This window comes from Crotalus tigris, unplaced genomic scaffold, assembly GCF_016545835.1.
Source record: "Crotalus tigris isolate CLP2741 ecotype Arizona unplaced genomic scaffold, ASM1654583v1 scf7180000018831.1652172, whole genome shotgun sequence".
Classification (NCBI taxonomy): domain Eukaryota; kingdom Metazoa; phylum Chordata; class Lepidosauria; order Squamata; family Viperidae; genus Crotalus; species Crotalus tigris.
In genome coordinates, this window is record NW_024097221.1 from 796,160 (window position 1) to 817,732 (window position 21,573).

General features: G+C 34.4%; 1 protein-coding gene across 9 annotated transcripts in view; it reads right to left on the reverse strand.

The window, feature by feature from the left end:
- Window positions 1-190: 190 nt before the first annotated feature.
- Window positions 191-21,573, reverse strand: part of LOC120314095 (golgin subfamily B member 1-like) — a 53,085-nt gene continuing 31,702 nt past the window's right edge. For 8 of the 9 annotated variants that reach the window (XM_039356826.1, XM_039356825.1, XM_039356822.1 and 5 more), the window contains exons 21-29: window positions 10,651-21,312; window positions 10,263-10,414; window positions 9,344-9,500; window positions 7,037-7,189; window positions 6,248-6,403; window positions 4,824-4,921; window positions 4,450-4,584; window positions 1,651-1,765; window positions 191-865 (exon numbers count right to left, since the gene is read on the reverse strand). In XM_039356826.1, the coding sequence (XP_039212760.1) occupies window positions 707-865; window positions 1,651-1,765; window positions 4,450-4,584; window positions 4,824-4,921; window positions 6,248-6,403; window positions 7,037-7,189; window positions 9,344-9,500; window positions 10,263-10,414; window positions 10,651-21,312 (11,787 nt within the window). In that variant the 3' untranslated portion in view covers window positions 191-706. The remainder of the gene's footprint in view (window positions 866-1,650; window positions 1,766-4,449; window positions 4,585-4,823; window positions 4,922-6,247; window positions 6,404-7,036; window positions 7,190-9,343; window positions 9,501-10,262; window positions 10,415-10,650; window positions 21,313-21,573) is intronic. The other variant, XM_039356828.1, reaches the window with a different exon arrangement.

Below are 21,573 nucleotides of genomic sequence, written 5' to 3' on the forward strand. Positions count from 1 at the left end.
CTCATCAAACAACAAAAATTAAATTATTAGCTGTTGTTTTGGAGCTGATTCCAAGAACTCAGAACAAGAAATTTAAACACTTCCAAAAACTGTCCCCTTCTCTATTTTTTTATCAGAAAAAAAAAGATTTAGTTATTGCCAGTCTCCTCATACACAGACTATGGTAAGCATTCAATATATCACAGACAAGTTTAATTCTTAAGATTTTATTTAAAGTTGAGAAACTCATAATGATTCCAGCTTTCCCTCCCTATATATTGCACTCTGTGAGCTCCTTGTTATAATCAAGAAGCAAAGAAACCCAATAGTTAAGAATAGTTTTCCCCAAATGTATAGTTCAACTCTGTTAAAATAAATTTATATAGAAAAGATAGCATTTACAACCCATTTGACAGTGTTCAGCTATTCCATATTCCTCAAATATATTAAACATCCCAACTGCAGCAGCTTCTGGTAGTGTTTTGATAACGTTTTTTCTTAGCAAATATAATATTCCATTGTTACAGAGCTACTCAAATCAACTTTGGAACAACTACAATGTACATCTAAAACTTCTTGTTAACGAAGTTGAAACCCACACCTTATGCTGAAAATATATCAACTGTATCCAGTGCATAGCTTTACAATAGCTTTTGAGAAGTCCGTTATCTCAAACTGGCACACATTATTTTAGAAGAAAATAATTCACACAGCAAATTCAGTGCACTTATAAGACACCTGTTAGACATAAGACAACTAGAAGATGTAGCATCACCAAATAACCAAGAAAAAGATAGCGAGATTTTGCCCGTGAGGTCAGCAACTTGGAGCAGAAAATACTTCGTCCCCGAATCCATCTCCTAAAAGTAAGTGCTCCTCCTTTTACCTGTGCAAAATCAAAGAATACACCTTGTTTAAAAGTATAGTCTGGAAACTCTTTATTTGAGCTGTTCAGTAAATACACACTTAGTTAATAACTGTGATGCAAAAACTTTCACAGGCGCATAAATTTATGGGATAATGCAATAATTGATCTGATTGTCAGGACAGCTTGCACAAATATTTTCATGCAATCAAGTGCAAACAGTAAAACTAAACAATGAAAGAATGTATTCAATTTTAAGTGTCATATATCATCTAAAGTGATTATACCCTCAGAAGTTCTAGTTATTTTATCTATTTCATTGACATATTTCTTTCTCCAAGAACTAAACTTGCTTTATTTTTTATTATTATAGCTTTAGGAGATATAGTTTTTGGCTCAAGGACACCTGCTGACTTTTATGATCGACTGAGCTTCCAGTCTTAATCAAACTTCACAGTTATTTGCATATTTACAGAGAGGATCGCACTTGAATATATACATTTTAGTAATTCAATGGCATTTCAAAGGGTAGCACTTCAGTAGTTATGTTTTTTTTTAAAAAAAGTGATTAAAAAAGTGATTAAAATATTGCAGATGTTGAAAGATGAGGTCAAATGGCATTTGAGAATTTTGCTAAAGTTCTGGAATTACTTCGTCCTGGATGTAAAGCAAAGAACTACAATAGAATCTAATGGCCCAAAGTCTAATGGGAAATTATTTTCATTATATGATCTCTGCTTTTTTATATCATGTGATTTATTTTCACATCAGCCAGGGACATTTCATCTTAAGACTTATGAGCTTACCTTTTGCACTACAATATGTTCATTTGGGTTGATGACCAGAGCCTCTCTTTCATCATCAGACTCCATCTGAACAGCATAATCCCTAGGTGATGATCTATAAGTAGTCATCTCAAGCCTTGAAAGAAAAGTTAATAGAGTTCAAGATGCCAGAAATTTCTAAGCAGCAACCAGCTATGAATATGTGTACACTTTTCTTTGAATCACGATTCTTAATATCAATGTTTTTTTTCAAATTATGTCAGATTTTCTTACTCTTCAAACAGGCAAGACTTTTTTTATATAGAAACATAGCTAGTTATTAAAGTCCTATTTATTTTCTTTACTTACGTATTAAATGCATATGCTGCCAAATAATTCCAACTTCTGATGGCTTACAACAAAAGACAAAACAAAAAACCCCCAAATATAACAATTTAATATCTATGGAGATTTTCAATCATCCAGGTCATGGTTGTCTCAAAGGTGCTTTTTCAAAGGGCAACTGAACTTTCTTGTTTTTCTTTGAAGATGTTTTTGCTTCTCATCCAAGAAGCTTCTTCAGCTCTGAATTCATGGTGGGGAATGGAAGGATTTATATTCCTTGCATTCTTTTAGAGCAGTGGTTCTCAACCTTTTTAATACCACGACCCCCAACTGATCGTAAGTCGAGGACTATTCAACCGGTTGTAAGTTGAGGACTACTCAACTGGTGCAGCACCGTTTGCAGAATAGGACTTTTGGCGGGCTCAGCAGGGCAGAGACAGCCTGGACAATTCCTATTGACTTTTGAAAGCCAATAGAATTAGACTCTATTCAATAGAGTCTATTCTGTTGGCTTTCAAAAGCCAATAGAATAAAAGGAGTAGCACAGCTAAGGAAAAGGGGAAAAAAATGACAGACAGCGTTGTTTGGCGTGAAATGGTCGTTCGACCCCCAAATGGGGTTCCGATCCACAGATTGAGAACCACTGTTTTAGAGAGTCATTCAGGCCACTTGGAAGTGTATCTGTGTCCTCAAGATCACCTGAATGGTGCAAATGGGTGTGTGGAGCCTTCTGAATATCTGAAAAGCTCAAGAGGATATTCAGTCAACATAACATACGTGCACACCTTAAACACAAGACTACCCTAAGGCAGAAGCTTGCCCACCCCAAGGATAAAATATCCAGACATAAACTAAACAATGTGGTATATGCAGCACAATGCAGTGAGACATGTGCAGATCTGTACATTGGGGAAACAAAACAACCACTTCATAAACATATGGCACAACACAGAAGAACAAACCCAGCAGGACAAGATTCAGCAGTCTATCTGCATTTAAAAGAGAAAGGCCACTCTTTTGAAGACAGCAATGTCCACATTTTGGACAGAGAGGACCGCTGGTTTGAAAGGGGGGTCAAAGAGGCCATCTATGTCAAAGCTATGTCAACAGAGGGGGAGGGATGCAACATCGTCTATGTCCAGTCTACAATAGTCCTTTCAGCAGTTCCAAGAAGGCTCCACACATATTTGCACCACTCAAGTGACCTTGAGGACCCAGATAAACCTCCAGGTGGCTTCAATGACTCTCTAAAAGAATGCAAACGACCAGCTGTCTGTAAGAATAAAAATCTTCCATTCCCCACCATCCAGTCAGAGCTGAAGAAGCTTCTAGGATGAGAAGCAAAATGTCTTCAAAGGAAAACAAGAAAGTTCAGTTGTCTCTTGAAAAAGCACCTTTGAGATAACAATATAATAAAGCCTCTATGATAAAAAGAACATTAACAGACAATAACACATTTCTCTACAGTATAATCCTCCTAACCATCAGAGCCCGAAATAACTAAAATAAAAACCCACCAAAGCAAAAGTAGCAGGAAGAATAGAAAGTAGAAAAAAAAGAAGGAATGGTAATAAGGGACCATATTACATATGACTTCTGAAAGAGTCCAACTTTCACTGGCTTATACAATATAAGAATATTACCAAAGGGACCAGCCTAATTTCTAGAGGAAGACTATTCCAAAGAGTAGGCGAAAAAGCACATTTTCTAGCTCATCTCTCCTCATCTCATGAAAATGGGCTACAACAGCAGCATCTCCCACAAGAACTACCTCAGGCACGTTAATGGGTTGAAAGAAAAGGTCCTGCAAGAACCTGGGTGCCAAGCCAAACAGGGCTTCACATGTCAAAATTAACATACTGATTTGCACGAAAGCTTTTATGTTATATGCACTATTAGTGAAGTACCTGAGTTAACAGGTAATAAATAATAAATCACAATTTTCATCATAAAAAGAGCACATATTTATTTGTTAAAATAACTGAAACTGAGATATGGAATAGTATATTAATTTGCTTGTGAACCAATGCTACCTCCATCAAATTAGCATATACAGAGATTAGATAGATTAGTATCAGAAAATATAACTGCAGTCGCGAAAGTGATAACTATAAGTAATATTATTTATAGAGATATAATAACATTTCAAGTTTCGTCACTTCAGTAGTAGTAAAATAATATATTTGGATCAATGTTCTGAAGTTTTCTCTAGTAATTGCTTCCTGAAACATGACTCCTTGGGGCAATGTTGGATTTTATAGGATTCTTATCCGTCATAGCTGTATGGCCATGTTGTATTTGTAAGACTGAATTTTGTTTCCAAATGTTTACAATGTACAGAAATCCCATAGTCAATAGCTCAGGAAGGCATTTTAAAATTCTTGGTTGTACATTAAATCTAAAGAAATGGCTATGTCCATCATGAAGTGTTAAATATGTCAATTCATTCCAGGCCTTGTAGCAACGTGTTTTTCATAAACGTGACATAAATGTTACCTTTTAATCTGTTCCTCAGATTGTCCCAAAGCCTCTTCTGCAACTTGTCTTCTAGTCCTTTCTTCCGAGAGCCTCTCAGTCAGTTGTGTTATAGTCTGTTGCTCTGAATTACGTTGTCCCTCCAGCTCTACAAGTCTAGTGCAAACCCACACATGAAATTACACATAAAAAATATTCTCACTTTTATTTTTATTTATTTTTGCTTTTATTCGAATTACTATACTAAAATTAGTCATTTTAAGAATTATTTTAAATATTTAAAGTTAAACCAATGCTCTTTCTTTAAATTGTATCATAATGTGATTTACATCTTAAACAACAAAATGTATTTTACTACAACAACAACTATTACTACCACATAAATAAATAGCAACCTTTTCTTGAGTTGACCGAGTTCCATATCATCTATTTTAACAGTAACTGCAGCCCTTTCTTGAGGAGCTCCTGGAGGAACTTCAGTTGGAAGATCATTCTAAAACAGTAACATGACACGCTATTTCAATATTGATGTTAATGTACAACACTGTTATGCCATTTATGAGAAAACTGTTCATAAAAATCAAAAGTTAAACATATACCACATTGATTAAAATAAGTAACATTTACTTCTTTATAGTTAATTCCAAAATAAAGGAAATTCAAGAGACTTACTTGCATTTACCATAAAAATTTTCTGGTTGTGGATTACAAAATAAATTTATGGAAGGACAGTGAATAGATTAAGGAGCAGGGGGAAAAACTGAGGTTGTGATTAAATGCAACTGATATCCTCAAAAAGAAATAAAGTGAAAACTTTAAAGAACAAAAAAGCAGTGCATGAAGGATGATTTGTCTTCAAGGTCAAAAAACAACACAGAGGCATAGTGAATAGTATATGGGGAGGAATACTAGATTTTAGTTGTGCTTTCTTTTTCTTATACCTTTACTCTTTTGGGGGGGGGGCCTTACATATATTCTTCATCTTACTACCACAATTTTAGAGCCAAAATTTCCATTGCTAAGCAAGGAGGTTATTATGTGAATTGTGCCCAATTTTACAACCTTTTTGCCAGTTGTTGAGTGAATCATTGCAGATATTAAGTGACTCATGTGGTCGTTAAGTGAATCCAGCTGCCCCTACTGTGTTGGAAGCAGGCTGGCATGGTTGCAAATGGTGTTCACATGACCCTGGCCATTGTAGCCATCATAAATACACACTAGTTGCCAAATGTCCACATTTTGATCATGTAACTTTGGGGATGCTATATGTCATTAGTGTGATGACTGGTCATAAGTCATTTTTTTAAAGTGCTGTTGTAATTTCAAACAATTGCTAAAAAAATGGTTGTTAAGTCAAAGACTACCTGTATATAAAATATTCTATTTCTGCATTTTGCATAATGTTCTTGCCCAAAAGAAGAGCAGCAAGATTATGTATTCATGTAAGAAAGACAATGCATACCTAGAGCAAGCTTGCAAACAAGACCTTGTGGATCTGGTACAAAGACCGAAGCTTTCTGACTTGAGTAGGCTGTTGCCATAGCTATATACTACCTTCTAGGTTTTTAAAGTATGAGATAGAGAGATATTGTTTGAAGAAAGCGGGGAAAATTGTATTTCTTGATCTCTTCGTCATCCTGCAACTATTTATTTTATTTGGAAAAACTGGAACCAAAGTCTTAGCCTTCATGATTTGCTTCTACTTGTACTTGTACTTCTATTTCTGAAATTAATTCAAACTTAACTATATGCATAAGACTATTCTCTATGCAGACTACTCCTTGGTGTCTATTTATACAAAATTGCCAATCTTTCTTACCTGGGTGTTATCTTGAACAGAAACAACTTGTACCTGATAATCCCTTTCAAGCTTCAAGTAACGATTCTGGAGGTCATTACAACGAAGTTGATTATCTTGCAAAGTTTGGGACATCATTTTTAGTTGAGCAGACAAAACAGCATTTTCTTGTATTGCCTGCAATAATTTAGATTGGACAAATGATTAAATTCATGAATGTGCACAGACATACCAAAATAATATAAATATTATCATTATGTTAAATCAAAATTGTGTAACTGTTTGAAAGAATACCAATAATGTACCGTAAATGCCGGCGTACAAGGCGACCCGGCGTATAAGACGACCCCCGTCTTTATAGCCGGGCCGCATTCCTAGAACGTCGTCTTATACGCCGGAAACTACCAGTATTTCCGGCATATAAGACGACTCAGCGTATAAGACGACCCCCGTCTTTGGCGCCGATTTCAGCGCTCGCGAAAGTCGCCTTATACGCCAGCATTTACAGTAATTTCACCTTATTTTTATATTGAGCTTCACACCATTTACTAAACTCTGCACAGAGATGCTTACAAGCTTAGGTTTGTGCTAAGACATAAGTAGGAAGGAAATTAAAATTTTCAACATTTTTATTACATTTATGCAACAATGAAATCCAGCTGATTTTTTTCAAACTAACTTATAGTAGAATAAATAGAAATGTATTATTAAGATAATTTCCATGGACAGCTGCAAATTTACAGGAAAAAGCCATGTACAAATAACAAGTACCATATTTGTTGAATAATTTTGCTGTATCTTCTTAGTTACCTTTGAGTTTATTTGTTGGAATTTCAATTCTCTCTGGTGCAGCTCCTGAAAGCAGCGCTGGAGTTCATTCTGTAAATGAGTTCTTTCAGCTAGCAGATGCTTCACTTGATCAGAGACATCTGTGCTTCCAGCAAGAGTAACAGATTCTAATCCCTTGCACAATATATAAAAACATGACAATGTGACTTAGGCTGACCATACATAGTCTACAACAGTGGTGGCAAACCTATGGCACAAGTGCCAGAGGCGGCACTCAGAGCCCTCTCTGTGGGCACGCACGCTGTCGCTCCAGTCCTAGGCCTTCAGCTGGGTTTTATAAAACCTTTTCGCTTTAGGCTTCCGCCGCTATGTGCAAAAAAAAAAAAAAGGTTCAATCAATCAATTTCAACTTCTTGCGGGAAAAAAAAGATCTTGCAAAGTTGGAATTGATTGATTGAACTTTTTAGTCCCACCCAGTCTGCCATTACCACCGCAGCCACACCCACCCAATGGGCCATGCCCAGCCAATGGGCCACACCCACCCAGCACTCGATGATGCATAAATGGGTTTTGGGTTGCAGTTTGGGCATTCAGTCTCTAAAAGGTTCACCATTGCTGGTCCACAATGTGATTGCCTACAATGTCAATTCAGAATGCATCCTGTAGAACTTCTCACTGTTCTTGCCACAATTTTACCAAACTATTTCCAAGAAGACGAATATGAAAATTCATCACTACTACAACTTTCTGTAGTAGACTCAGGATAGTATGTGCCCAAGATATACATACTATTAAGCTTCCTGACTAACCTGGAATTGAATAAGGATTGTATTGTATTATAAGCATTGTACCACGCTGTATTCATATTCTTTTATATGTACTAATATGTTTATTTTAGTTGATAACTAATGCATGAGAGCTTGAATCCAAGCCCATTAGGTTTGGCTATATTAAGTATTTCCAGTTGGAGAAATTATCAAATCTTTCTTTAGGAACTGGCAAATGGGCATTATTGTAATAATACTGTCAGACTATTGAATTGAACAGGAATACAATATACATAAAAACCATGTATACAAGTCTGTCCCATAAAGAATTTAAGACCGCTAAGCATTTGTAGTGGCATCATGGAAAAATTGGAAAGGAGATGATATAGTGCACTTTTTTTCCTCTAAAGGTATAAGATAAAATTTCTCCATACCTACTTTAGAGTTAGGTATTAACCCAATTTATTATTTAGAATCACTTAATAAATGTTGCAAATTGCATCACTGTATTGTAAATATTATCACTAACTATAAATTTCTCCACACTCCATGCTCTATGCTTAGAAAAGATTACTTAGCAGACTTTGCAAATTGAATGTAATCACTCTTACTTCAAGTCTTTTACCTGCACTGCTACTTGTAATTATTAAGATAAAAAAGATAATAGTGACATGATGTGCCCCCAAGCTAGTCTCTCACCCTTGAAAAAGTATCAAAAATAGCAGAAACTCAGACACTTTGAACTTTGATATATTCCCAAATCCCAAGAAGAATTCTCCCTGGGAGCCTATCCATTTCTGGGATTCCTAACTTGCTAAAGGCATGCACTGTAAATTGGCCTATATGACTTCTTTTCTCTTCATTATTTGTTTAATGTGATCCTTTTTGGCATTCTATTGTGGTTTGAACTTATTACCTTGAAATCCTGAGCCAACTTGTCAAAACATCTCCCTTCTCAGAGGAAGGAATGACTTAACATGATGTTCAATGTGAGGCAATACGGTGTGCTCTCAGGATTTTGGTGTGGCAGTGCAATTAAGAGTTATGTGTCTTTTTTAAATCCCTAGTTCCAAACCTTGTCTTTGCAATACTAATATTATTGGCCACTAGTGCCATCTGGTGGTATAGGAATGCAGTCGTTGCACAACAGAAAACACAATGCTTTGGCTGAAAAGAGGAGCTGGAGTCTCAAGAGGCCTAGCTACAGATTATGGCATTTATGCTCCTGCTGCTTATAGCAATGTGGCAAATACAATATTCTTTTATCTGTGCTTTTTGCAGCGATTCCAGGTTTTATAGACTAATGGTAGAGGAAATTGATATCTTGGTCAGGCAACTCCAATATGTGATTTTCCTAGGCTATTTTCTTTCTATTTCAGTTAGTTTTATTCTCTTCAAATGACTTATTCCCTGGAAGTGCATTTAAGATTAATTTTTATTCCAAAATTTTTATTACTTGGAAATTGATATGGATATAAATTCAAAATTTAATATAAAATGCAAACAAGACACATTTGGGGCATTTTGTTTGATGCGGTTTGCGTAGTTTTTGCGTAGTTACCTTTACTGAGCAACTGCTACCAGGAGATACAGCTCTTTGAGTCACTTCATGATGCACTTTTTTTAGTTCTGCAATCTGCTTTTCCTTTTCTACAAGAGATGCCTGGAAGTGATTTTGAAGTGCTTGAGATTCTGTCAATAGACGGTGGTTTTCTTTTCTAGAGCAACAACGTTAAGATAATGATAAAGAGTTAGACAACTGCATGAACCTAATCTTAACACCAATTGTCCTTGTTACAATTTCATAAGGCTGGTTTGAAGAAAAGCATGCACGATAAAGTGAAATTAATTAAAAATACAAATCCAATCTGAACAGCAAGGGCAGTCTCAATGGAGAAAAAAACTTCTCAATTAAAATATTTACCGTATTTTCCGGCGTATAAGACGACTCCCAACTTCAGAGACGATTCACATAGTTAGAAAGTCGTCTTATGCACTGGAAAATACGGTATTTTCCGGGGTATAAGACGACTCGGCGTATAAGATGACCCCCGACTTCAGAGACAAGTCGCATGGTTTAGAAAGTTGTCTTATACGCCGGAAAATACGGTATATCTGATCTCTCCCAGAAATTTAGGGCAGATTATATGAACCCAGGCAGGCAGTCATTAATTGACCTAATGTGACCAGTAAAGTGTCCTGGGACTTCAATATACTATTAATTATATCACATTTTCTCACATTACTATGAGATCTTCCCTCCTACTTAGGTAGCTTTTTCTGATCTTTTAAGCCTGGTATCTTAAATTTTCAAACCATTACACAGAGAGAGAGAGAGACAGTCACACACAAATACACGTCACTGATACACTATAATAATAATGTAAATGTAATGCACAAGATCTATTCCCATTTGCACATTAAGGAAAATGAAGTAATCATAAGGCTTTTATAAAAAAAACATTTAAAATATATTTTACCTCAAAGCAACCACTTCATTCTGGTATGAGGCTCTTTCTTTCTCAGCTTCTTCTTGAAAAGCTTTTGTCTGGTTCAAGTCTCTCTCAAGTTCATCCACTTTGGCTTTCAGTTTCAATATGTCAGTTGTTGCAGAATTAGTTCCTTCTTTAGTCTATAGAAGAGAAACACAGTTAATTACCTATGTTTTGCATATTTTGCTATAATTACAGTTTTTATCAACCAGTAAATTCAAATGCATGGAACCGAAAGAAATATTACAATATGATCTTACGCATATCTACTTTGAAGAACTAAGTCCCACTGTATTCAATGTTCCCTACTCTTGGGTGAGCATAATATTGCAGCCTTAGCCTCTATTTTGTATAATATTGTAAGGCATCAACTTACCAGTCTGTCCCTATCCATTTGAAGACTCTTCAAATTATGTTTAAGTGAACTAATCTCACTGTTGCAGTCATACGGTATGGAAACTGAGTTTGTGCCCTGTTTAGCTTCGTGAGCTACTCTCAGTCTGGAAAGTTCCTGCTGAAGTCTATCTCGTTCATCCTGAAGGCTGGCCATAGCCTTAGAAAAGGCATTCATCTGTTGAACATAACTCTCGCGCTCAGATAAAAGTCTACTAATTTCAAGATTTTGGGTATTCAATTTTTTGCACAGATTTTCAAATTCATCAATCAGCTGGTGAAAGGTGAAGTTGCCTTCAGTTTTTAACAGCGTCTGACTTAAAGAAGTATTTTTTTCCATCACATCAAGAATATTTGATTTAAACTCTTTGAGTTCAACTTTGAATTTTTCAGTTCGTTTTTTTTCAGATGCAAGTTCAGAAGTAGATTTGCTTTGAAAAACCTTGAAATCTTCTATTAATCTGTCTCTATCACTCTGCAGAGCTGTCATAGCTTTTCTAAAAGATTCAAGTTCAGATCTCTGTTCTTTATTCTGCAGTTGGACTTCTAACAACCTTTGTGACAATCCAATGGCTTCACTGTCCAGTAATCTAGCATCACTATCTCTATTTATTTTCTCTTTCATAACCTGGTGTGCAGGTAATTGCTCTAAATTTTCTTCTGAATCAATATGAGATTCTTTTTTCTGATCAAGTCTATTTCCTTCCAAATGCATTTTATTTATGGAAGTAATCAGAATCTCTAGGTCACACACTTTTGATGTTAATTTTCCATTTTCCAGTCTTAGAGATTCAATTATCTCCTCCTGTATTTTCACAGACAGTTGAAGTTCTTTCATTTTTTTCAGAACTTCAAATTTTTCCTGTTGAAGACTCTTAATGTTGTCCAATTTTTCTGTAAGTAATTCTTTTAATTGGTTATCTTTTAGTGACAACACTTGATTGAAATCCTCCCTGTACCTTAAGAGTTGTGCAGTGAGCATTGCATTTTCAGAATGAAGATCATCTATCTGATTCAAGAGCTTCCTTATTTCTTGTTTCAATGTCCTAGTCTCATTAGCATTGTCAGTTATTAATCTCTCTTTCTCAGATAAAGCAACTCTGTGCTCACACTCTAGATATTTATGTTTAGAAAGAAGGGAATCTCTGTCATTCTGAAGTGATGACATTGCCTTTTTTAAGGTATCTATTTCACTGGCGATCTCAGCCCTGTCTTGAGACACTTTGTCAACATTCATCTGTACATTTTTTAATTCATTTTGCATCTTCTGACAAGTTTCATCCGATTGCTCTTTGGCTATCTGTAGACATTTTATCTGCTGCTCATATTCTGAAATTTGCTTTGGATGCAGTGTTTGTATCTGAGTGTGATAGCCAGAAGTGTCTGTGTCTTTTGTTGAAATCAGAACAGAAATTTCCGTGTCTTTCTTATTCAGCATTATCTTCATTTGATCAGAAATGATCAACTGCTTTTCCAACTCAGCTTCAATTTCACTTTTTTCTAACAGAAGTTGTTGTGTTTCCTGTTCTTTTCTTGTCAGATTTTTCTTCAGTGCTTCAATCTCTTTTTCAACAGTATTATTTTTTATAAGGTGGTTAAGGGATCTGTTTTCTTTAATTAATGTATGCAAAGCATCTTCTTTTGATGCCAGAACACTTGTCAACATTTGCAGCTTATTCCACAATGTGATATTCTCTGCCTTTATTTGAGAAAGCTCATTGAAATTGTGTGAATCCATGGAAGCCTGCATTACACTCTTGCCTTCTTCTGACACATAACTTTTAAGTTCTGATTCTTGAATCTGAGACATTTTTACTTCTGTTTCTTCTTGTAAGGATGCTATTAATCTATCACAGGTCTCTGTCTGTTGCTGTTTATTCTCAATGACTCTGTCCATGTCTCTTGGAAGAGAGTAGGGAAAAGCTGCCAGTCTAGCTAGGTCATCATTCAACTCATTTGGAACATTCTTATTCTGAGAGTCCCTAATGTCAATTTCTTTCTGCATATGATGTTCACCACGGATTTTCTCTTTCTCTTGCTGAAGAAAATGGAATTTTTCTTCTAAGTTTGGCCATTCTTTTGGGCAAATTGTTTTTAGCTTCTGAAGGCCATATTCAAGTTGATTCTCATATTGTCTCTTCTGAACTAATATCTGATTCTCTTTCTTTTTAAGTTCTTTTTTACTATTTAGGTTTTCAATTGCTAGTTTCTCTATTTCAGCCTTAGCTTCATCCAACAAGGTCTTCAGTAAAGAGAATTTTTCAGCTAGATTTCGCAACTCTTCTTTTGACTTAGTAAGTTTTTCTTCTACATTGCTTAAATCTTTCTCAGTTTTTTCATTTTTTGTTTGTGACAATTTCAGTGACTTTTCCAAATCTAAAATTAATACCTGGTATTTAATAGAATCCTTTTGCAATTGGTTAATTTCTTGTTGTTTTTCCTTCAGCAGCTCTTGTAATTCCTTTGTTTTGTTCTTTGTCCCATTATTGTCCCTCTGAGCAGATTTTATTTTTTCTTCAAATACTCTGATAACATTCTGCTGCTCTTCTTTTTCTCTAATTGTGCTAGATTTCTCTGATACTATATCTTCTAGTTGCTGTGTGAGTAAATTTATTTGCAATTCCTTGGCATTCAATCTATCTGTCATTTCATCCAATTTTTTAATGTGGTTGAGCAACTCAGTCTCCAAAAATTCTTTTTCATTTTTTACTTTATAGGATATTTCTTGAACATTTTCTAATTCTTCTTGTAACAGAGATTTGTCATCTTCTAATATTTTAATTTTCTCATCCAGGCTTACTATTTCTTGATTAAAACTTTTAGAATAATTTTCTAACTTAAATAAATAGTCTGTATGTTGATCATCTTTTAATCTTTCTGATATAATTTTGTTTTCTTGTTTTAAAATATGCACACTTTCCTCTTTTTTTTCTAAGATCTCTTCAGTTAACAAATGAATGTACTTTGCTAAGGACTCTCTTTCACTCATCTCAGATGATACATCAAATTTGTTCAATCCCAATTGGATTTGGAGATCTTTCAGAGCAGATTTTATTAGATTAAAATTCTCCCAGAGTGATACATTTTCTTTCTTATTTTTTTCTAGATCTTGTTTTAATATCTCACAGATTTCTTTTAAATGTTCGTTTTCTTCTATTAGCTTATTGTTTCGAAGAGCAGATTCATCAATCATTTTTTTATGTTCTTCCAAACTGAATTTGTGCTTAGAAGCCTGCTCTTCTGCTTTAGTATATAGTTCAGTGATTTCTTTGCTTTTTGATTCAACCAGTTGTTCTAGCTGGTCTTTCACAACGGCATTTTCATTTCTTGCTTCTTGAAGCAACTTCTGAAGTTCTTGTTTATCAGACTCTTTCAAACTTATTTTATAAAGAGCTTCCTGTTTTTCTTTTCTAGTGACATCAATAACCTGCCTCATTTCTGCTATTTTACTGCTAACATTTTCATAGGCCTGAAGTAATGATTCATACTCTTCCTTTAATTCATTATGTTTAGCTTTCCAACCTGTCAATTCAACTGTCTGAGAATCCTTTAAGGAATTTAATTGGAAAGAAAAGGCTTCTTTCTCCTGGGCTATAGTTTCCATTGTAGACTTCAGACTTTCACACGCAGCAGTTAGATTTTCATTTTCAATTAATAAACTAGCACTTTCTGTGGCAAGCACCTCCTTTTTACACAAAATTTCATTCAAATCTTGTTTTTCTCTGCTCAGCTCAGACAATAGAAGTTCAAGGGCATCAGTCTTATTAACTAATTCTTTGTTTTCTAATATTAGTACCTCCATTTGATCTTTCAGAACTTTGTTTTCTTTCCGAGCTTCCTTCCGTGATATTAAAGCAGCTTGGAGCTTTCTTTGGAGATGGTCCCCAATTTTTTCTTCACGCTTCTGTTGCTGGAGTTGACAGTTATCTACATATACATTTTGTCCCATGGTTATTTCTAATGAGAGATTATCTTGATTTTTTAGTCTTTCTGATGTCATTCCTGTTATGCAAGTAAAGTCTAGTGAATCTTTCTCTACATAAGAAACATCCAGCAATGGATTAGAGATGACTGTATCCTGAACTCCAGTTTGCTGCACATTATCAAAATGCAGCCATGCAGTTTCAGAATTCTTTCTGCTTCTTTCATGTACCATATTTTCACTGATGTTAGGAACTGGTAAACCCTTTCCATGAAGCATGTTTAATTCTATCAATAGTCTTTTATTTTCTTCACGGACATCTCTTAACTCCTCTTTCATGCTGAGTAATTGTTCGTTTGATTTTTCTGGGCTGCTCATGAAATTCTCCATTTTTTGCCTCAAATCTTCAAACACTAATTTAAAATGTTTTGCTTCTTTTTGATTTTTCAATAAATTTTGTTGTACTTGGGAAATTTCTTTCATTATTTCCTTTCCATGGCCAATTTTTCCGGTGAAATCCTTAAGAGAGTCACTTAATTTTTTTATCTCTTCAACCTTCTCTGAAATTTTTATGTTGGCTTGTTGAACATCATGCTTCAACTTTTCAATCTGTTCCAGATCATCTCCATCATCTGTATAATGGAAAGTAGGTGTTTCGTTTATTGTTTCAATAATAGCTCTAACATCTGTCAATTCATCTTTGTAAGTTTCCAACTGTTGTCGAAGATGATCTCTCTGATTCAACATACTGTCATTGTCTTGCTTATACTGCTGTTCCAATTGTTGAACACTGAACTTCAGTTTCATAATCTCATGTTCCTTTTTATCAAGCTCATATGACTTCTGTCTTACTTCTTTCTTAAATGTTTCTTTTTCTTTCATAAGACTGTGATAGTTTTCATCCTCTTTTTCTGCCACCTTGCTCAAGCTTTCTGGTTTTTCTACCATAATAGGACTTTTCTCTTTCATCTCTTCTGATTCAAATGTTTTTTGTATAGTACTTTCACCGTGGTGTAGAGTTGTAGCATTTTCTAAATTTTCATGCCCAGAGTATGATGGTGACATAGTAGATTCAAATTCTTCACACTTTCTTTGATGAACTATCTGGAGGGCTTTATAGTCTTCCTTTATGCACACAAAGTTTTTTGTTAGTTCATCAAAATTTGCTAGTAATTTAGCATACTCTTCTTTTTGTTTCTGAATTGTTTTAGTACTTTCTTTACGGGCTGCAAGTAATACCTGCATTTTCTTACGTAAAAGTTCCTTTTCTTTCTGCAGCTGATTAATTTCACTAGGAAAATGTGCACCATCACTGAAAGGTTCTTCGGTGTTTACACCAGCTTCTGATCTGTTCATTTCCTTGCACGTTTCTTCTCTCTTTGATGCTTCGATTTTGAGGTTTTCTATGGTTAAGAAAAGCTGAGAGTATTTCTCAGTATAAGTTTTCTCTTTTTCAGATAGCACAGATTGCATTTGTGCAAGCAAAGAATCTTTCTCCTTTAGATATGTTAAATTTTGATCAGACATGCTTTTTTGTTCAGCAATAGTTTCCTTCAATCGTATAACTTCCTTCTGCAGCATCTCCAAAGAAGCTGTTTTAGAAGATAACATTTTGTTCATGTCATCTATCCTCGTATCTTTTTCTAATAATTGTTCCTTCGATTCATTAAGTTGAGATTCAAGATTTTTAGACTGCTTTGTCAATTCATCAATTTGCTCCAACAAATGTTGTGTTTTATTATATTCTCTTTCTGAATATTCCTGATCGCTCTGTTCAAATTTCTTAATTTTCTGAGTTAAATCCTTCCTTATTATCAAAGCTGCTTGAAGCTTCTTTTTCAGAGTTTCCTTTTCCTGACTTAATTTTTCCAAAGTAGCATTTGTCTGTTCCTTCTCATTCAACAAATCTTTAATTATAGCTTCTTTGTTGGTCAATACAATTTGACTGAGTTCAAGTTTTTTCTTATGTTCTTCTATTTGCTGCAATAATACGCTTGCTTCTTCTGTCATACTATTCTGTGTGCCTTGTAGCTGTTGCAATTTGAGAGATAGTTCATTTTTTTCTTCTGAAAATTTAACCATTTCATTCGACATAGATTCCATTATCTGAGTAACTGAACAATCTTTTTCTTTTAATTGCTGGCTTAGAGTAGTAATTAAATCTTTTTGCTGAGTAGTTTCTGAAATTAAGTTTTCTATCATCTGATTTTTGTATTCAAGGTCTTCTAAAAGTTTTTCAACTTTTTCACATTTGTTGTTTAGGGTTTTACAATTGTCTTGAAGTTCTTCTTCTAATTTTTCTATCTTTTCCTGGAGAAAAATGTCCCGTTTCTTCATTTCTGTTAACACAAATTCATTTTCTTCACAAACACTCAGTTGCTTACCTAAAGCTTCTTCAGCAGCACTCAGTCTACTTGATAAGAATTCAGTCTCAGATTGCTGAGCATCTCTTATATTTTGAAAGTCATTCTTCTGCACAATCATTTTTTCTTCCCACAGAGATTGCATGTTTTTCAACTGATTATTCAAGTGACTTATTTCTTCCTCTTTCTCCAAAAATGTCCGCTGTAATTCTATTGCTTCAGCTTCTTTACTAAGAATACTATTTATTAGAATAAAGATTTTTTCTAACACAACCTTAGTTTCAGTTGGTTGCTGACCGGCTTCATTATCATTGTTACTGGTGAAGTACCTACTGTTTAATAATGCAGACAGGCATTTGAATAACTCTTTGTTAATGATCTCGTGTTCTTGCTGCAAAGATTGAATTTCAGTATCTTTTGATTTCATGTTATCTTTCAAACTGCTTACTTGCTCAAGACTAATTTTGGTTTGCTGAGTTGCCCTATCAAGTTCTACCACCCGCCTGTTTTCTAACCCAAGGATATTTTGTTCTAGCTTTTCAATTTTCAGTTTTAATTCAGAGATCTCTTGATTCTTTACACTAACCTGCATCAGTAACTGTTCTCTCTCATTTTCCAATTGCATAGAGATGGCATGTACGTGCATTTGTGACTCATTCTCACTGGTTTCTATTTTTTTGCGAAGTTCCTCTACTTCTCTTGATTTCTGCTGTAATTGGTTCTGGCATTTAACCAGTTCTTTATTTTCTTCACTCAATTTAATAAAGTTATCTTGTAAAATAGTTTTATCATTTGCTAAAGAATCTACCTGTTGTTGCAATTTTTCCATGGAAAGTATATAATTGTGACATTCTTGAGTGGTTTTAGAACTGACGATGTTAAGTTCAGAATTTAAGTATTCAATATGCTTTATCTGCTCAGCGCATTTCTCCTGTACAACTTGTAGATCCACTTCTTTCTGTTCAAATTGTTGCTTCCACTGATCACCTTGTTCCAATGCTTTCCGGTGCTCTGATTTTTCAGATTCCAATTCAACTGACAAAGTATTAATTTTCTTGTGGCTAGTGGTGATGCCCTCATCTTTTTCTTCCAAAAGTTTCTTTAGTGACACAGCACTTTTTTCTAGTTCTTTTCTAAGGAGTTCAACCTCATTATTAAGAGCTTGAACATTATTCTCTGCTAGTTGCACACTAACATATTTCTCATTTAAAGAATTACGTAAATCATCAATAAGTTGTTCTTTTTCACTCAAAACAGCACTGAGTTCACTTCTTCGCTCACACTGAGCAGCAAATTTGTCCTGCAAAGATGAGAAAGCATTGTCTTTCTCTTGGGCTCTGTCTTGTAATTTTTGAATTTCTTGGGTTAGTTTATTAATTTGATCATGAAGTTGTGAAATTAACTGATTTTTTTCTTCATTTATTTTTAATTCTTCTCTTACTTGTTTCACAAGACTAGTATTATCCAAAGCAGAACCCTTTTTCTCTGATAGGGTCTGACTAATGTCAGTTATTAATTTCTCCTGAACAAACATCTCCTTTTTGAGACTCAAATTTAACTCTTCTACATTTGCAGCTTGCTTCCTCAGGGTCTCATATTCGTTCTCTTTGTCCCTAATTTCAGTGTTCAAGGTATTATTAAGCGAAGAAATGTTATTTACTAACAGTTCCTTTTCAAGAATACTTGCTTTTAACTGTGCTGCTTCACTCATCAATGATTCTATAGTTTTCTGCTGCAAACAGGAAGTTTCAGAATTATGTGCTTGCAAATTAACATATTCCTCCTCCTTTTGTTTTAAAAATATATCTTTTTCTGTAATTAATTTGTTTAATTCTTCTGTCTTTTCTACCATATTTTTCAGCTGACAATGGAGATCAGAAATTATTTTCATATTCTCAGACAGTTGAACTCTAAGTAACTCAGATTCTTCAGATTTATCTTTAAACAATTTTAAGTCTTGAACTTGCTTCTGCAAATTTTCATTCTTTTCTTGTATTTCTAACTTAAGCTTGTCACCTTCACAATCTAAAGTCTGAACTTTGTTTTGCAGATTTGAAATTGTTTGCAAATATTGTTTTTCCTCCAAATCTTTCTTTTCTTTAATCTGCTGAACCAAAGCTTCTTGCTGGGAAAGGAGAGATTCTTTATTATGACAATTACTTTTTAATGTTTCTATTTCAATTAGTAGACTATCAATATAATCTACAAAAGCTAAAATATTATAATCATTCTGTTCACTTAAAAGAGCTATTCCTCCACATTTTTTAATTAATGCCAAATTAATTGTTTCAATATTTCTTTTGAATTTTTCGTTTTCTAATTTCAATATATGAGCTTCATGCTTAATGGATACTGTTTCACTCTGATGTTGTATTAACTGATGCTGAAAAGTTTCACATTCACCTGACTTAGTACTGCACAAGGCCAAAACTTTCTCATTTTCAGATTTCAAAATATCTACTTCTTTGGCTAATAATGCTAATTTATCATTCGATGCTGCATATTCTCCAGTTTTCTTAACAATTTGCCTATGAAGCTCCTCCACCTCTAGCCCCTGAGATAATAAAGCAGCATTTTTTTCTTCAATCTGATGAGATAATTGCTGACCAATACCTTGAAGCTTTTCTAATTCTCTCTCCAATGCTACCATATCAGCTTGCTTTTCTTTTCCTTGTTTTAATAAGGTTTCATACTCCCTATCTTTTTCTTCTAGAGATCTTGATTTTTCGTTAAGATCCATTTCTAAGTCTTGAACTTGTTTTTGCAACGACAGTATTTTTTCTCCCTCACAACTAAGCTGTTGGACCATTTTACTACATTCTGACTCTTCCTTTTTTAACATTTCTTCTTTTGCCAGTTCTCTGTCTTTAGCAACCTTCAGCTGAGTGTTCAATGACAGTATTTCTTGATGTAATTGTTTTGACAACTCAGTTTTTTCTGAGAGCTGTTCACCCAACACTTCACACTTCTTTTCTTTCTCTGTAATCAAATCTTCTTTTTCTTTCACAACCTTTGAGAGTTCTTTAACTTTATTTCTTAATTTTTTTCTATCCTGATTAATCTCTAAAATCAACTGTTCATGTTCCTTGGTACTACCAATTATTTTACTTTCCATTTCTTTTATACACTGAACACCCTTCAACAGTTCACATTCTTTTACATCCAATAATTTGGACAAACTCTCATTCTCATTGATCAGCTGTTGCTTTTCTTTCTCCATTATATGCATCTCATTTCTAAGATCTTCAGTCACTTTAATTTGACTTGCTAAATCTTTCTCTTTCTGTTCAACAGCTGCTGCTAACTGCTTACTAGTCAGGATGCCAGCTTGTTTTTCCATTTCAAACTTATTTATTATTTCATGATTCTCTTGTAATTCATCTTTTATTTTTTTCCACTCCATTTCTTTGTTATCTAGTTCATCAAGAAATTTCAGTTTTTCTTCCTCATTTTGCTGTACTATAGCTTTAAGCTCATCTTTTAATGATATTATGACCTCTGTTTTTTCCTGTACAGACTTTTTGGCAATTTCTAGATGTTCCATATGTTCAGCAAGCTGCCTGGATACATTTGATAATTCTTCATCTTTTTTAGCATTTTCCACTATTAGTTGATTATATAATTCTTTTACCGATTTCAATTCATTTACAAAACTTTGTTCTTTGTTTTCTTTCTCTTGCAACAAATTGTTTAGTTTCTCCTTTGCAGAGATATGTTCGTCAAGCTGGATTCTAAGTTGCTGTATTTCTTCTCTACATTTTATCTCTGTTTCTTGCACTTTTTCAGCTGATTTATTTATTTGTTCTTTAAGCAATTTAACTTGCGACTCACATTCCAAAAGCTGATTACTATATGCAATATCATGGTTCTTCATTTCAGAATGAAGTTCTTTAATTGATTTGCTTGCTTCTTTTACTTGCTTAGTAAGATCCAGATTTTCTTTGGTTTTAGCTTCATTTTCAACTTTTACTATTGCCAGCTCTGATTCTATTATTCTTAACTTCTCATTAAGTTCTGAAAATTTTATGCTTGCATCTTTCGTATCAGTTGTTTGTACATCTTTCAACAATTGGACTTCCTTTTCTGCCTTGGACAGTGCTTTTTCCATCTCCCGTATTTCATCTTCTTTGCATCTGACCTGTTCAGAATACTCAGACATATTCAAAGAAAGATCAGAAATTTCTTTGTCCTTTTCAATCAACATTTTCCTGAGGTTGTCAATTTCTCTTTCCCGTCTCTGCAGATCTTGAATAAGCTGAGATCTTTCCTCTAAATGATTTGTGTTCAGCCTGTCAAGTTCTTCGTTTGTCTGTTCCAAGTCCTGTTGCATCAACTGCATAGCTGCATCTTGTTTCGCAGTCTGAAACAAAAATAATAAATTTAAGAATTTACTTCATTGTTGGCCAAGACGTAACCCAACCAATATAATAGTAAGACCGCTTCCCTTTACTCTCTTCTCTTTCTGATCGCAATGTATTTCTATAATTATTTCAGGCAATTTAGAATACAGAATAATACGTTAGAAGAACGTTGAAGTTCTTCTAGTAGTCCAACCCCCTGCTCAAGCAGGAAACTCTATATCATACCAGACAAATGGCTGTCAAATATCCTCTTAAAATCC